Source organism: Rhinopithecus bieti, unplaced genomic scaffold (assembly GCF_001698545.2).
Source record: "Rhinopithecus bieti isolate Rb0 unplaced genomic scaffold, ASM169854v2 scaffold_16234, whole genome shotgun sequence".
In the NCBI taxonomy this organism is placed as follows: Eukaryota; Metazoa; Chordata; class Mammalia; order Primates; family Cercopithecidae; genus Rhinopithecus; species Rhinopithecus bieti.
In genome coordinates this window covers 1,559,244-1,576,629 of record NW_016808946.1, presented here as the reverse complement: position 1 = coordinate 1,576,629, position 17,386 = coordinate 1,559,244, and the positions used below count along the sequence as shown (strand labels likewise).

General features: G+C 52.1%; 1 protein-coding gene across 4 annotated transcripts in view; it reads left to right on the top strand.

Moving 5' to 3' along the window:
- The first annotated feature begins 3,974 nt into the window (after positions 1-3,974).
- Positions 3,975-17,386, top strand: part of MASP2 (MBL associated serine protease 2) — a 20,464-nt gene continuing 7,052 nt past the window's right edge. For 2 of the 4 annotated variants that reach the window (XR_001888340.1, XM_017888022.1), the window contains exons 1-7: positions 3,975-4,065; positions 4,149-4,377; positions 4,535-4,712; positions 5,734-5,865; positions 7,759-7,955; positions 8,272-8,419; positions 12,328-12,446. Coding sequence is in view for 3 of the 4 variants with exons in the window: in XM_017888022.1 (XP_017743511.1) it covers positions 4,061-4,065; positions 4,149-4,377; positions 4,535-4,712; positions 5,734-5,865; positions 7,759-7,955; positions 8,272-8,419; positions 12,328-12,446 (1,008 nt within the window). In the remaining variant the exon portion in view is untranslated. Of the gene's footprint in view, positions 4,066-4,148; positions 4,378-4,534; positions 4,713-5,733; positions 5,866-6,348; positions 6,505-7,758; positions 7,956-8,271; positions 8,420-12,327; positions 12,447-15,526; positions 15,606-17,386 lie in introns of those variants that run through there. The other 2 variants (XM_017888021.1, XM_017888023.1) reach the window with 2 other exon arrangements.

The window sequence follows — 17,386 nt, the reverse complement described above, 5'->3', positions numbered from 1 at the left end:
TTTTTTTTTTTTTGAGACGGAGGCTCACTCTGTCCCAGGCTGGAGTGCAGTGGCGCGATCTCGGCTCATTGCAGCCTCCCACATTCAAGAGATTCTCCTGCCTCAGCCTTCCAGGTAGCTGGGATTACAAGCATGCACCACCACGCCCAGCTAATTTTTGTATTTTTAGTAGAGATGAGGTTGAACTGCAAAATAATTCTTTTTTCTGATCTTTGGAATGCGATTTGCTGCTTGATTTTTCTCTTTCTCTTTGTAGAACATAATTCTTCTCTCCAGTGTTTTTAAATATATGTAAAGGTGTATTAATGTTTTTATCTCCTTTTCTGGGCACTTGGGGCACACTTTTGATCAGTATCACATTCTTCAGTTCTGGGAAATTTTCTTGCATTATTATTATTACTATGTATGTATTTTTTGAGACAAAATCTTACTCTGTCACCCAGGCTGGAGTTCAATGGCATGAACATGGCTCTCTGCAACCTTGAGACCTCCTGGGTTCAAGCGATCCTCCCACCTCAGCCTGCCGAGTAGCTGGGACTAAAGGTGCATGCCACCGTGCCTGGCTAATTAAAAAAAAAAATTTTTTTTTAGAGACAAGGTCTTGCTATGTTACCCAGGCTGGTCTTGAACTCCTGGTCTCAGGCAACCCACCTGCCTCAGCCTCCCAGCCTCCTGAGATTACAGGCAGGAGTCACTACACCCAGCCAGAGTCCCAGTCTCTAAAAGAAAATAGGCTAGGCATGGTGGCTTACACCTGTAATCCCAGCACTTTGGGAGGCTGAGGCAGATGGATCACCTGAGGCTGGGAGTTCGAGACCAGCCTGACCAACATGGAAAACCCCTATCTCTACTAAAAATACAAAATTAGCCGGGCATGGTGGCGCATGCCTATAATCCCAGCTACTCAGGAGGCTAAGGCAGGAGAATTGCTTGAATCTGGGAGACGGAGGTTTGGTGGCTCACACCTGTAATCCCAGCACTTTGTGAGGCTGAGGCGGGTGGATCGCTTTGGCTCAGGAGTTCGAGACCAGCCTGGGCAATACAGGGAGACCCCCCCCCCCACATCGCTACAAAAAACAAAACAAAACAAAACAAAGGGGATTCAAAAAAGGAAAGACATGAATCCATGAGGATAGAGTGTGGAAGAGGAAGCAGCAGCCTCAAAGTTCTGGAAGCTGGAAGAACAGATAAACAGGTGTGAAATAACTGGAAAGCAACTTATTTATTTATTTTTTTTTTGAGATGGAGTCTCACTCTGTCATCCAGGCTGGAGTGCAGTGGTGCAATCTCGGATCATGGCAACCTCTGCCTCCCGGGCTCAAGCAATTCTCCTGCCTCAGCCTCCCAAGTAGCTGGGATTATAAGTGCGCGCTGCCACACCCAGATGATTTTTATATTTTTAGTAGAGACGGGATTTTACCATGTTGGTCAGGCTGGTCTCAAACTCCCAACCTCGGGATCCACCCGGGTACCTTGGCCTCCCAAAGTGCTGAGATTACTGGCATGAGCCACCAAGCCTGGCCAAAAGCAACTTCTAATCCTGCAGTGGAATCAGGAATTGGTGGCACCAGGTCCTTCCAGCAGGGTTTAAGAAATTAGCCAGCCTGAGGTTGGGCACGGTGGCTCACAGCTGTAATCCCAGCACTTTGGGAGGCCGAGGCAGGCAGATCACCTGAGGGCGGAAGTTCGAGACCAGCCTGACCAACATGGAGAAACCCCATCTCTACTAAAATACAAAATTAGCCAGGCATGGTGGTGCTTGCCTGTAATCCCAGCTACTTGGGAGGCTGAGGCAGGAGAATCGCTTGAACCTGGGGGGACGGAGGTTGCCATGAGCCGAGATGGTGCCATTGCGCTCCAGTCTCGGCGACAGAGCAAAACTCTTGTCTCCAAAAAAAAAGAAAGAAAGCAATTGGCCAGCTTGAGCAACAGCAAAACTTCCCATTTCAACAGCAAGACCTCTCTACAAAAAATAAAAACATGAAAGTTGGGTGTGGTGGCTCATGCCTGTAATCCCAGCACTTTGGGAGGCCAAGGTGGGCAGATCACTTGAGATCAGAAGTTCAAGGTCAGCCTGGCCAACATGGTGAAACCTGTCTGCACTAAAAATACAAAACTTAGGCCAGGCACAGTGGCTCACGCCTGTGGTCCCAGCACTTTGGGAGGCCGAGGCAGGTGAATCACAAGGTCGGGAGATATCGAGACCATCCTGGCTAACATGGTGAAACCCCATCTCTATTAAAAATACAACAAATTAGCTGGGCGTGGTAGCGGGCACCTGTAGTCCCAGCAACTGGGGAGTCTGAGGCAGGAGAATGGCATGAACCCGGGAGGTGGAGCTTGCAGTGAGCCGAGATTGTGCCACTGTACTCCAGCCTGGGCAACAGAGCAAGACTCCGTCTAAAAAATAATAATAATAATAATACAAAACTTAGCCAGGCGTAGTGGTGCACGCCTGTAGTCCCAGCCACTCAGGAGCTGAGAATCACTTGAACCGGACAGGATGGATCAGTAGGTTTTTCGTGTAGCCGCTAAGAGTTGTGCCACTGACTCCAGCCTGGGTGTTACAGAATGAGACTCCTGTCTCAGTGAGAAAGAATAATATAGAGAATATGTGTCCTGTGGATTTGGTGGTGCGTCATGTGAGGGTGTGCGCTAGAGCCTGGGAGAGTTCTCCAGGCACGTTTGGTGAGGGCTTGTGTGGCTTGAGACGGGGCGGACACTGATGGCCAGTGAGATCGAGGACCTGATTCTTGGCTAATCAACTGGGTGAAATCCCCTTATCTGGTTGTTTTGTGGTTTTGTAGTGTCTCTATCTAGATAGATATATTACAATATAAAGACTTGAGGCCGGGGGGGGGTGCGAGGTGGGTGGCGGTGGTCTGCCTGTAGGTGCCCAGCATAGCGTTTGGGAGGCTTGATTGCAGCAGTAATGGCGTGAACCCGTGAGGCGGTAGCCGTTGCAGTGGAGCTGAGAGGTTGCGCGGTGTTTGGTCTCACGTTCGTTGCCTCTCAGCGCCCCTGGGGTGAGCTAGGCGGGACGACTGGATGATTCCCGTCCTCCGTCTCAAAATAAAAAAATAAAATAAAATAAAATAAAATAAAAAAATTAGCCGGACATGGTGGCGTGTGCCTGTGGTCCCAACTACCTGGGAGGCTGATGGCAGGAGGATTGCTAGAGCCAAGGAGGTCGAAGCTGCTGTGAACTGTGAGATCACACCACTGCACTCCAGCCTGGGTGACACAGTGGGACCCCGTCTCTAAGAAAAGAAAACACTGGCCAGGCTCGGTGGCTCAAGCCTGTAATCCCAACACTTTAAGAGGCCGAGACGGGCGGATCACGAGGTCAGGAGATCGAGACCATCCTGGCTAAACTGGTGAAACCCCATCTCTACTAAAAAATACAAAAAACTAGCCGGGCGAGGTGGCGGATGCCTGTAGTCCCAGCTACTCAGGAGGCTGAAGCAGGAGAATGGCGTAAACCCGGGAGGCGGAGCTTGCCGTGAGCTGAGATCTGGCCACTGCACTCCAGCCTGGGCGACAGAGCGAGACTCCGTCTCAACAACAACAACAAAAAAGAAAACACCACCACCACCACCTAGCCAATCCCCATTCCCCATCCCCTCACCCCAGCAGAAACTTAGATACATTTCTAGAAGGAGTAAAATGAGCTGAGCATGGCGTTGCATACCTGCAGTCCCAGCCACTTGGGAGGCCGAGGTGGGAGGATTGCTTGAACCCGAGAAGTAGAGGCTGCAGTGAGCTATGATTGCAGCACTGCACTCAAGCCTGGGCAACAGAACAGGATCCAAAAAAAAAGAGGGGAGGGGGCAGAGCCAGGATTTGTTTCCAGGCTGTTGTTGCCCAGGTCCAGCTCCTGGCTCCCGGAGCAGCCTGTCCTCCCTGCCTGGGACTCTGAGCAGGCTGGAGTCATAGAGGTGATTCCCAGAATCCCAGAGTCAGGGAGGCTGGGGGCAGGGGCAGGTCACTGGACAAACAGATCAAAGGTGAGACCAGTGTAGGGCTGCAGACCAGCCCAGGCCCGCTGGACGGGTACACCATGAGGTAGGTGGGCGCCCACAGACTCCCTGCAGGGTGTGGGGCGGGAGCACAGGCCTGGGCCCTCACCACCCCTGCCCTGCCCGCAGGCTGCTGACCCTCCTGGGCCTGCTGTGTGGCTCGGTGGCCACCCCCTCGGGCCCGAAGTGGCCTGAACCTGTGTTTGGGCGCCTGGCATCCCCTGGCTTTCCAGGGGAGTACGCCAATGACCAGGAGCGGCGTTGGACCCTGACCGCACCCCCCGGTTACCGCCTGCGCCTCTACTTCACCCACTTTGACCTGGAGCTCTCCCACCTCTGCGAGTACGACTTTGTCAAGGTGCCGTCAGGACGGGAGGGCTGGGGTCTCTCAGGATCAGGGGGTCTCCAAGGAGTAGCCAGGGTTCAGGGAGACCTGGGAGCAGGGGCCAGGCTTGGCCAGGAGGGAGATCAGGCCTGGGTCTTGCCTTCCCTCCCTGTGACACCTGACCCCACAGCTGAGCTCGGGGGCCAAGGTGCTGGCCACGCTGTGTGGGCATGAGAGCACAGACACGGAGCGGGCCCCTGGCAACGACACCTTCTACTCGCCGGGCTCCAGCCTGGACATTACCTTCCGCTCCGACTACTCCAACGAGAAGCCGTTCACAGGGTTCGAGGCCTTCTACGCAGCCGAGGGTGAGCCAAGAGGGGACCTGCGACATCTCAGTCTATGCAGCTGACTGTAGGGGTAACTCTGTCTTAGGCCAGGCAGCCCTGCCTTCAGTTTCCCCACCTCCCCCAGGGCAGGGGAGGGCCCTCTGGCCTGACACCATCTGCAATGCAAAGACCAAAACAGCCGTGACAGTGACCTCCATTCACATGGGCTGAGCGCCAGCTCTGAGCCAGGGACCTGAGGACAGCATCGCTTCAAGTGACAGAGGGACTGGCCGGGTGCGGGGGCTCATGCCTGTAATTAAAGCACTTTAGGAGGCCGAGGCTGGCTGATCACTTGAGGTCAGGAGTTCAAGACCAGCCAGGGCAACATGGTGAAACTCCATTTCCACTAAAACTACAAAAATTAGCTAGGCATGGTGGCATGCATCTGGAATCCCAGCTACTAGGGAGGCTGAGGCAGGAGAATTGTTTGAACCCGCGAGGCGGAGGCTGCGGTGAACTGAGATCGTGCCATTGCACTCCAGCCTGGGCGACAGAGCGAGACTCCGTCTCAAAAAGCAAAAAACGAAAATGATGCAGGGGCTGAGGACCCCATTTACAGCTGACAAAGTGGGGCCCTGCCAGCGGGAGCGCTGCCAGGATGTTTGATTTCAGATCTCAGTCCCTGCAGAGACCAACTGTGTGACCTCAGGCAAGTGGCTCAATTTCTCTGCTCCTTAGGAAGGGGCTGCAAGGGTTTGGCGCTGTAGCCCCGCCCCCTGGGTTTGATTGACTTCGTCATTAGCTGGGTGGCCTTGGGCCGGACACTGAAACTCCCTCTGGTTTAACAGAGGTGATGTTTGCATCTTTCTCCCAGTGCTGCCGGGAGCTTGCAGCGACCCTAGGCCTGAAGGTGATTGGCCCGGCACCAGTTCCCCACCCTAGACAGGATGAGGCCTCCTCTGAGGTCCACTCTGAGGTCATGGGTCTCCTGGGAGGAGGCCAGGCTGGATCCTGCCTCTCCCTCCTGACAGCCTGCCTGGCCCTGCCTTTCCCCCGCCAGACATTGACGAGTGCCAGGTGGCCCCGGGAGAGGCGCCGGCCTGCGACCACCACTGCCACAACCACCTGGGTGGTTTCTACTGCTCCTGCCATGTAGGCTACGTCCTGCACCGTAACAAGCGCACCTGCTCAGGTGAGGGAGTCTGCCTGGGCCCCAGCGCACCCTGTCCTGGGATACATGGGGCTCCTCAGGGCCATTGCTGCTTTGCCCAGGGGTGCAGAAGGCCCGGGCCCTGAACACTGGGTGCTTCTAGGCCCTCCCGCCTGCAGCGCCGCTTCTCAGCCCTGCTTCACCTCCCAGCAGCCAGGCTCATTCCCACTGCCACCCTCCCCCACCAACTGAGGCTAATTCTAACACCTTGCCGTGTACCTGGCCCCACCTGGGTTCTGGGAACCCCTCATGTAGCCACTTCCCGCCGGGGCAGCCGTTGCCAGCTCCTGGGGTGGGAGAGTCGGGGGGATCTAGCCCTGGTTCCTTGGGACCCCATCCCTGCACCGTGGAACCGGCCAGTGCTCTGGGGCATGGGCAGCCCCACCTGCTGGTGCTGACGCTGCCTCCCCACGCTTGGTTTCTCCCTCTCGGTGTCTCTCCTTGTCTCTCTGATCTCTCTTCCAGAGCAGAGCCTCTAGCCTCCCCTGGAGCTCCGGCCTGCCCAGCAGGTCAGAAGCCAGAGCCAGCCTGCTGGCCTCAGCTCCGGGTCGGGCTGAGATGGCTGTGCCCCAACTCTTGTTCACCCACCACAGACCCAATAATAAACCTGGCTCCACCCCACCTGCTGCTGCGTGTCTCTGGGGTGGGAGGGTCTGGAGGTGGCGGGGTGTGCTCCTCTCTGCCATCCCTCCTCACAGCCTCATGAACCCCAGGTCTGTGGGAGCCTCCTCCATGGGGCCACAGGCTCCTTGGCCAGAAGGGCTTACTTTCACCCCCGGTTTTGAAGATGAGGCACTGAGACCCAGATAGTGGCAGGGCCTCGCTCGCGCCCAGGTCCCCCAGAGGCTGAGCCCAGAGTAATCGTGAACCACCTCCTGGGTCTGGCCTGGAGGAGCCTGACCCACAGAGGAGACACCCTGGGAAGTATTCATGGAGGGAGCAATCTGGTCCCCCCAAATCCAGGGGTGATTCCCACTGCCCCATAGGGCACGGCCATGTGGAAGAAGGCAGGTAATGTTGGGGCTCCCCACTTCCTAAAGGCCTCACAACTCGAATACCCCCCACTGCAGCTGGAGGTGGGGTGGTGGTATGGGATGGGGACCAAGCCTTCCTTGAGGGATGGAGCCCAGCCCGATGCCCTGCCTGTGGCAGCAGCATCAGCTGTTCCAGCGAGGAAGGAGCGCGCCAGACTCAGTCATGATCACTGTTGCCTTGAACTTCCAGGAGCTGCCCCCAGGGCAGGGGCCAGACCTGGCGGAAGGGGGTGATGAGAGACCCTTCTTCCGGACGGTTCCCCAGGAACCCAGGGGCTGGCTGGTCTTGGCTGGGTTTGGGTAGGAGACCCCTGATGAATAAACTTTGGAATCGCTGGGGTGGCTGTAGGGGAATTTGGGGGAGAGCCAAAGGGGCCCTTAGGCTCGAGGAGACGCCCCTCTCTTTTCCCGAATTCCCAGGGACCAAGGAGAGTGTCCCTTCTTCCTCCTTCCTGTGTGTCCATCCACCCCTGCCCTGCACCCCGGCAGAGACTGGTGGAACTCAAAGCTCTAGCCCCCATCCTGGGGTTGTAACTCTGGCCCAGGACACCACCACACTCTTTGGAGGTGTGAGTGAGGGCCCATGCACTCCATGAGGCTAAAGCCTCAAAGCAAGAGAAACCCCTTCTCTAAGCGGCCCCTCAGCCATCGGGTGGGTCGTTTGGTTTCTGGCTAGGCCTCAGGGGCTGGCCGTCTGCAGGGCCCAGCCCAACCCAGGGATGCAGATGTCCCAGCCACATCCCTGTCCCAGTTTCCTGCTCCCCAAGGCACCCACCCTGCTGTTGGTGCGAGGGCTGATGGAGGGCACACCAAGTCACTCCCCCGCCTTCCCTCCTTCCAGCCCTGTGCTCCGGCCAGGTCTTCACCCAGCGATCTGGGGAGCTCAGCAGCCCTGAATACCCACAGCCGTACCCCAAACTCTCCAGTTGCACTTACAGCATCCGCCTGGAGGAGGGGTTCAGCGTCATTCTGGACTTTGTGGAGTCCTTTGATGTGGAGACGCACCCTGAAACCCTGTGTCCCTACGACTCTCTCAAGGTCTGGCTCCTGGGGCCATCATCTTGTCCCAGATCCTCCCCCTCAGCCCAGCTGCACCCCCTACTTCCTGCAGCACGGCCCCCACCATGTTCCCGTCACCTTCAGCGACCCCCCACCTCTCCAGGTGCTATGGGGGTCCAAAGCTGGGGCCTTCTGAGTACAAGCGTGGGAGGGAGAGCGGGGAGGGGCACCCCGATCTGTGGCCTGGGGTGGCCTCATTGGCTCTCCCTGAACTGCTGAGGAGGTGGGCTGCTTCCCTCTGGCCCAGGCCAGACCCAGGCAGCCGCGCCCCTGCTTTCACGAGCGTCTTTCTCAGATTCAAACAGACAGTGAAGAACATGGCCCATTCTGTGGGAAGACATTGCCCCGCAGGATTGAAACAAAAAGCAACACGGTGACCATCACCTTTGTCACAGATGAGTCAGGAGACCATACAGGCTGGAAGATCCACTACACGAGCACAGGTGAGCAAGTGGGTCTCAGATCCTGGCTGAAAGCACAGAGCTGCCCTCTCTCCTGGAGTGTCAAGGAGCTGTAGAGTGTGGGGCTCCTTCTGGGCCAGGACTAGGAAGGAACACCAGGCTTAGTGGTGTCTGAGGTATGAGGCAGCAGGTCCTCTAAGGGGAAGCATCGGTTGTCCCTCCCTCCAGCCAGCCACCCATCCATCCTTCCACCACTCATCCTTCCAACCACCCATTCACCCATCCACTCATCCATTTACCCACCCATCCTTCTGTCCACTCATCCTTCCAACCATCCATCAATCCACCCACCCATCCATCCTTTTGTCCACACAACCATCCACCCATTCTTCTACCTACCCATCCTATCCATCCATCCTTCTATTCAGCCATCCTTCTACCTACACATCCTTCATCCATTCATCCATTCATCCATCCAATCCATCTGTCCATTCACTCATCCTTCTACCTATCCGTTCTTCTGTCATCAATCCATTCATCCTTCCAGCTATCCATCTATTCATCCACCTAGCCTTCTACCCACCTATCCTTTTACCTACCCATTCTTCTATTCATCCACCATCCACCCATCCTACTGTCCACTCATCCTTCTATCCATCCATCCATACACCCATCCTTTTGTCCACCCATCCATCCATCCTTCCATCCATGTATCCATGCATCCATCCATCCTTCCAGCTATCCATACATCCACCCACCCATCCTTTTACCTACCATTCTTATCCATCCACCCTTCCACTCATCCTTCCAGCCATCCATCTATCCATCCACCCATTGTTCTACCTACTTATCCATCCATGCACCCATCCATCCATTCATCTATCCACCAATTCTTCCACCTATCCATCTATCCATCCACTCATCCTTATATCCATCCATCCATCCATCCATCCTTCTGTCATCCACCCATCCACCCATCCTTCCACCCACCTATCCTTCTGTCAATTCGTCCTTCTACTCATCTACCCATCCACCCATCCTTCTACCTACACATCCTTCTATCCATCCATCCATCCATTCTTCCATCCATCCACCCACCCACCCACCCATTCTTCCACCCACTCATCCTCTATCCACCCATCCTTCTATTTATCTACCCATCCACCCACCTATCTATCTATCCATCCATCCATTCATCTATCCATCCATCATCCATCCATCCATCCATCCACCCACCCACCCATACTTCCAGCCATCTGTCCATCCGCTCATCCTTCTACCTACCCATCATTCCATCCATCCATCTATCCGTCCATCCATCCACCATCCGTCCGTCCACCCACCCACTTATTCTTCTCTCCATTCATCCTTCCATTCATCCATCCATCCACCCATTCATCTATCTACACATCCTTCTATCTATCCACCCACCCATCCTTCTACCTACCAATCCCATCCATCCATCCCTCCGTCCATCCACTCATCCATCCATTCATCCATCTGACAATTTTCCCAGACATCTATCTATCCATCTGTCATCCTTCTGCCTACCCATCCTTCCATTTATCCATCCATCCGTCCATCCTTCTATCCATCTACTCACCCATCCATCCTTCCACCCACCCATCCTTCTATCCACCCATCCTATTCATCTACCCATCTACCCTTCCTTCTACCAACATATTCATCCATCCATCCATCCATGCATCCTTCCTTCCTTCCTTCCTTCTATCCATCCATCTACCCACCCATCCATCTACCCACCCATCCTTCCACCCACCCATCCTTATATTCATCTACCCATCCACCCATCCTTCTACCTGCACATCCTTCTATCTATCCATTCATTCATCCATCCATCTTTCCAGCTATCTATCTACCCACCCATCCTTCTGCTTACCAATCCTATCCATGCACCCATTCTTCTACCGACCTACCCATCTATCCATCCATCCATCCATCCATCCATCCACCCATCCATCCATCCATCCATCCATCCATCCATCCATCCATCCTTCTATCCATCTACCTACCCACCCACCCACCTATCCTTCCATCCACCCATCCTTCTATCTATCCATTCTTCTATTCATCCAACCATCCACCCATCCTTCTACCCACACATCTTTTTATCTATCCATCCATCCATCCTTCCAGCTATCCATCTATCCACCCACCCATCCTTCTACTTACCAATCGTATTCATCCATCCATCCATGCATCCATTCATCCATCCATCCATCCACCCACCCATATATCCATCCATGCATCCATCCATCCATTCATCCAGCCAGTCATTCATCTATCGATCCACCCATCTTTCTACCTACCAATCCCACTCATCCATCCATTCATCCTTTCATCCATCCTTTCAGTCATTCATCTATCCATTCATCCATTCTTCTACCTTACTTATCTTTCTATCCAGCCAGCCATCTATCCATCCACCCATCCTTCTGCCTACCAATCCTATCCACCAATCTGTTCATCCATCCATCCACCATCCTTCCATCCACCATCATTCCATCCTATGGATGTGTACCAGGGATATGTAACGTGGAAGCCACAGTTCCAGCAGCCTCTGCTCAGTCCAGTGAGGGAACAGTCACAGAAACATAACCAGAACCCTGTGGCAAGCACAGCCTAGAGCCAGGCACTGGACGATGTGAGAGTCCAAAGGAGGACCGCACCAGAGAGGGGCTAGGAGCTAGGAAGCGATCCTGGAATAGGAAAGGCCAAGATTGAATTTAAAGGATAAGTGGGTATTAGACAGTGTTCTAGGTGGAAGAAGAGCATGTGCAAAAGCCCCCCGGAGGCTTCAGTCTTCAGGGTGTGGAGCTATAGAAGGTGAGGGGTGGGTATGAGTTGGGGCAGGGGAAAAAGGAGTTCTGACCATGGAGGGTTGCACCAGAGCCACAACTTGAGGAGTATGCAGCCAGATCTACACACTCTACCTCTCAGGACCACCCCTACTGGCCCTGGCTCTGCCCTCTGAGGCCCTGCCAGAACTGCCACCACCTCTTCCTCGTGACAGACACTCAAGTGCTAGAAGCCCTGGGGTCCCACAGGTCCACCAAGGCTATCCCTGGAGATTGATTCCTCAAGGGGAGACTTTGGGACCTGCATGGGACTGAGAGCTGCCCCAGGCCACAGGCTGGGTCAGGGGCACTCAGGTGCACCCAGCTGCCCCAGCAGCTTGGCAGAGACCATTGGGCCCTAACAGGTGCCGGAGGGAGGAGAGGACTCAGAAACTGACCGGTGGGTTTTAAGGGGCAGCTGGGGAGCACAGAAGCCTTGGGGTGAGTGGAGGCCAGGGTTTGGGGGCCAGAGTGGAATGCAGTGTCCTGGTGGGTTGAGCACTTGGATAGGCGCTCATGAGGGGCGGCTGTGAGGGTGAATTACAGCTCCACCAAGCAGTAGCCTAGGTGCTTTGTATTTGATCTTCACAACAGCCCTGGAGCAACTATTATCATCATCACCCGCTCCCCATCTTGCAGATGAAGAAACTGAGGTTCCGAGAGGTTACACATAACCACTGGGAAATGGAGAGTTATGATTTAAACCCAGCTCCATCCCATGCAGGTCCCAAAGCCTCCCCCGAGCTCTCTTCCTCAAAGTTACACTCTGTCTCGGTTTCCAGCATGGCTCTGAAGTTCCTGGCACACAGCAGACATTCTATTTATGGGGACTGCCCCATTTTCCCACATACCCGGCTTTCTCACATACCTTTGGCTCAGTCCCAGGGAAAACAAGAAACCTTAATTTGCAAAAGCACCTGAGAGTTTAATCTTGCCTTTGGTGTTAAATCTCAAGAACCCTACCCCACGAATGGCAAGCTCTCTTTACATGTTGAGTATTTCCTTTATAAACTAAGAATTTCAGACAGCTCGATTCGGACTTGGGTGCTATAGACCTCATCAAAACCAATAAGCCTGGTTTCCTCTGCGCAGCGCAGCCTTGCCCTTATCCGATGGCGCCACCTAATGGCCACGTTTCACCTGTGCAAGCCAAATACATCCTGAAAGACAGCTTCTCCATCTTTTGCGAGACTGGCTATGAGCTTCTGCAAGTGAGTTAAAACAAGACTAAGTACACCACGATCAATCACGATCGCTTTGAAATGTGAACATATTTCTATCTGCAGATATGTGAAAGGAAAGTGGGAAAATCGTGTGTCAGCATGATTTCTTCTATCTTTAAATGATAAAAAGCCAAGAAATAAGTTTGCAGAGGACAAAAGGATGGCTATGGAAAATTTGATTCTGGGAATTCTGCCCTTTCTTTTCTTTTCTTTTCTTTTTTTTTTTTTGAGACGGAGTCTTGCTCTGTCGCCCAGGCTGGAGTGCAGTGGCCCGATCTCGGCTCACTGCAAGCTCTGCCTCCCGGGTTAATGCCATTCTCCTGCCTCAGCCTCCCGAGTAGCTGGGATTACAGGCGCCCGCCGCCACGCCTGGCTAATTTTTTGTATTTTTAGTAGAGACAGGCTTTCACCGTGCTAACCAGGATGGTCTCGATCTCCTGACCTCGTGATGTGCCCGTCTCGGCCTCCCAAAGTGCTGGGATTACAGGCATGAGCCACCTCGCCTGGCCTCTTTCTTTTTTCTTTAAACATAACTTTAAATTTACGTAAGCGAGCCCTTTGTTTTAAAGCTACTTTGGAAAGCTGGTGATGAAAATAGGCAATTTGGCTAGGCACAGGGGCTCACACCTGTATTCCCAGCACTTTGGGAGGCTGAAGCAGGCAGATCACTTGAGGCCAGGAGTTCGAGACCAGCCTGGCCAACGTGGTGAAACCTCATCTCTACTAAAAATACAAAAATTAGGCCGGCGTGGTGGCTCACGCCTGTAATCCCAGCACTTTGGGAGGCCGAGACGGGCACATCACGAGGTCAGGAGATCGAGACTATCCTGGCCAACATGGTGAAACCCCATCTCTACTAAAAATACACACACAAAAAATTAGCCGGGCGTGGTAGTGGGTGCCTGTAGTCCTAGCTACTCGGGAGGCTGAGATAGGAGAATGGCGTGAACCTGGGAGGCGGAGCTTGCAGTGAGCCGAGATCACGCCACTGCACTCCAGACTGGGCAATAGAGCGAGACCCCATCTCAGATAATAATAATAATAATAAGTAGAAGAAGAAGAAGAAGAAGTACTAGTAAAAATACAAAAATTAGATGGGGTAGTAGCCCCGTCTCTACTAAAAATACAAAAATTATTAGGTGGCTGGCGCCTGTAATCCCAGCTACCCAGGTGGCCGAGGCAGGAGAATCGCTTGAGCCTGCGAGGCGCAGGTTGCAGTCAGCTGAGATTGCACCACTGCACTCCAGCCTGGGCGACAGAGCAAGACTCTGTCTCAAAAAAATGCATAAAATAAAATAAAATGGGCAACTTTTCTGTTGGTCACACACGACAGCAGCTCTTCGTAAAGTGGCTGGAACGACAGAAAGATGAGTTTGCTATCCTGTTCCATGTGACCTGCCTTGCATCAAATTAAAGTCCTCCCCCTGGTCAAATGACCTGTCCATGAAACAACTCCTAGGCCCACAAAAAAGTAGACAGGCCCGGGAAATAGTGTATTCTGCAAAGTTATAAATAGTGATCACTGTTAAGGGAGGAGTATAATTTCAAAAAATGCTTAGCATGTTGCTTTAGGGGCACAGGTAAGAAATTAGCACGTCCTCTTTATGTTCTTCAAAATTGTCACTGAATCCCAGTGGTAAGAAGTAATAACATTGGAATGATAACTAGCTCTGCAATCCACAGTCCTGTGGAGGGTCAAAAAAAAAAAAAAAAAAAAAGTGAGACACTTTTCCCACCTTGCAAACTTCTTGAGTAGGCTCTTTTCCACAGCTCCTCGGACCACAAACCTCTTTAGTTTCTGACTTAACACAAAAAGTCCTGAAATCCTTTGAAGCACAGGGTTTCTGCCAGAGCCGTCTTCTTTTAATGTTTGATTTTAGAAAAACATTATCTCAGCAAGTCGAAAAATGTTTCCCTGTGAATGACACTGGCAGTGAAAGCTGGTGGACAGCACACAGATGAGACTCACAAAAGAATTCTTAGTAGCCCTCCTCCAGCGAATGGCCACAGGCTAGACAGATACACAGATATACTTGCAAGTCTTATCACACCTGCTTTTTCAAACTTGTCACCACAGCCCTCTGTTTTTTTTTTTTTCTTTTTGGACAGGGTCTCACTTTGTCACGCAGGTTGGAGGGCAGTGGTGCGATATCATGGCTCACCACAGCCTTGACCTCTCAGGTTCAAGCAATCGCTCACCCCAGCCTCCCAAGTACCTGGGACTACAGGCGAGCATCAACATGCCCGGCTAAGTTTTGTCTTCTCACTATGTTGCCCAGGCTGGTCTTGAACTTCTGAGCTCAAGCAGTCCTCCCACCTTGGTTGGCCTCCTAATGTGCTGGGATCACAGGCGTGAACCACTGCGCCTGGCCCTCTGTCACTTTATATAAAGAAACGGTGGAACATCAGATGCAGAAATGTTGAGATATGATGATGATGACGATTTGAGACAGGGTCTCACTCTGTCGCCCAGGCTGGAGTGCAGTGTTGCAATATCAGCTCACTGCAACCCCCGCCTCACACATTCAAGCAATTCTCCTGCCTCAACCTCCTGAGGAGGTGGGATTACAGGTGTACGCCACCACGCCACGCTCAATTTTTGTATTTTTTAGTAGAGACAAGGTTTCACCATGGTGGCCAGGCTGGTCTTGAACTCCTGGCCTCAAGTGATCCACCTGCCTTGGTCTCCAGGTGTGCTGGGATTACCGGCATGAGCCACCACACCCAGCTAAGATCTGATATGTTTTTGTATTACAGTGAAAAACAAACAAACAAAAGAATCATAAATTGCTGCAAAGTTTCCATCCGATTCATAAAATGCCAATACCTGTTGAACAATGAAATACATAACCTAGGTGGCATAGATGTGCACTGAGGCGGTGGGGCAGTGTGTCCGTGTGCCAGGTCCCCTAAACCCCAGCACATGCAGATACTGGTCATGTGCGATGCCACCCGCTTTGGGAGTACCTCGTAAAACACTAGAATAGGAACTACTGTGAGACCACAGCTTTGGGGAGTGATTTTATGATATAAACAAGGAAATTAATATATTCTGAATTCTTCTTCAGGGTCACTTGCCCCTGAAATCATTTACCGCAGTTTGTCAGAAAGATGGATCTTGGGACCGGCCAATGCCCTCGTGCAGCAGTACGGTCATGTGGTGACTACAATCCCCGTAACCGCCCGGAACTCCCTCTGCTGCTAACTGTTGCTGCTTCTATTGCTTCTCTGGTTTTCTGTTTCTTTTTTTTCTCTTCTTTTCTTCTTCTTCTTTTTTTTTTTTTTTTTTTTTTGAGATAGGGTCTTGCTCTGTTGCCCAGACTAGAGTGCAGTGGTGTGATCTTGGCTCACTGCAACTTCTGTCTCCCAGGCTTAAGCAATCCTCCTGCCTCAACCTCCTGAGTAGCTGGGACTACAGGTGCCTGACACCATGCCTGGCTAATTTTTGTACTGTTTGTAGAGACAGAGTTTTACCATGTTGCCCAGGCTGGTCTCGAACTCCTGACCTCAAGTGATCCACCCGTCTCGGCCTCCCAAAGTGCCAAGATTACAGGCGTGAGCCACTGTGCCTGGATCCTTGGTTTTTTAATGATCCATTTATCAGCGCTTGAATTTCAAATTTGCTTCTTTTCTCCCATCTCTCAGTGCACTCTTAGAGGTTAAAACAACCAACCTACTAGGGAAGGGATATGCTTTAGAAAAGTATGTTCTTTGACAAGTTGTTGTTGTTTTCTTTTTTTTTTTTTCTGAGACAGGTTCTCATTCTGTTGACCAGGTTGGAGTACAATGGTGTGATCTCAGATCATGCAATCTCTGCCTCCTGGGTTCAAGCGATTCTCCCACGTCAGGCTCCCCAGGAGCTCGGAGGCACTATCAGCACATGCCACTATGCCGGGCTAATTTTTATATTTTTTTGGTGGAGATGGGGGTTTCACCATGTTGGCCAGGCTGATCTTGAACTCCTGACCTCAGGTGATCTGCCCACCTCGGCCTCCCAAAGTGTGAGTGCGTCTGTGTGTGTGTGTTTGAGACGGAGTCTCACTCTGTCACCCAGGCTGGAGTGCAGTGGCAATCTCAGCTCATTGCAACCTCTGCCTCCCAGGTTCAAAAGATTCTCGTGCCTCAGCCTCCTGAGTAGCTAGGATTACAGGCACATGCCACCACACCCCGCAAATTTTTATATTTTTTTGGTAGAGACGAGGTTTCACCATGTTGGCCAGGCTGGTCTCGAACTCCTGACCTCAAGTGATCCACCTGCCGCAGGCTCCCAAAGTGTGTTCTTTGACAATATTTTTTTGTTTGGAGACGGAGTCTTGCTCTGTAGCCCAGGCTGGGGTGCAGTAGTGCAATCTTGGCTCACTGCAACCTCCACCTCCTGGGTTCAAGCAATTCTCCTGCCTCAGCTTCCTAAGTAGCTGGAATTACAGGCACACGCCGCCACACCTGGATAATTTTTTGTATTTTAGTAGAGACGGGGTTTCACCATGTTGCCCAAGCTGGTTTGAACTCCTGAGCTCAGGCAATCCGTCTGCCTCGGCCTCCCAAAGAACTAGGATTACAGGCATGAGCCACAGTGCCTGGCCTGACAATATTTTTCTAAGTATAAAAATAACAATACTCATGGTAGAAGATGAAAGATAGAAAATACAGAAAATTGGCCGGGCGCGGTGGCTCAAGCCTGTAATCCCAACACTTTGGGAGGCCGAGACAGGCAGATCACGAGGTCAGGAGATCGAGACCATCCTGGCGAACACGGTGAAACCCCGTCTCTACAAAAAAAAAAAAAAAAAAAAAAAAAAGAAAAAAAAGAAAATACAGAAAATTATGAACATCTTAATGCCCATAATGCCACCATATGCAGGTATAATCATTACTTTGTTTATGTTTGTTTGTTTGTTTATTTATTTATTTATTTATTTATTTATTTA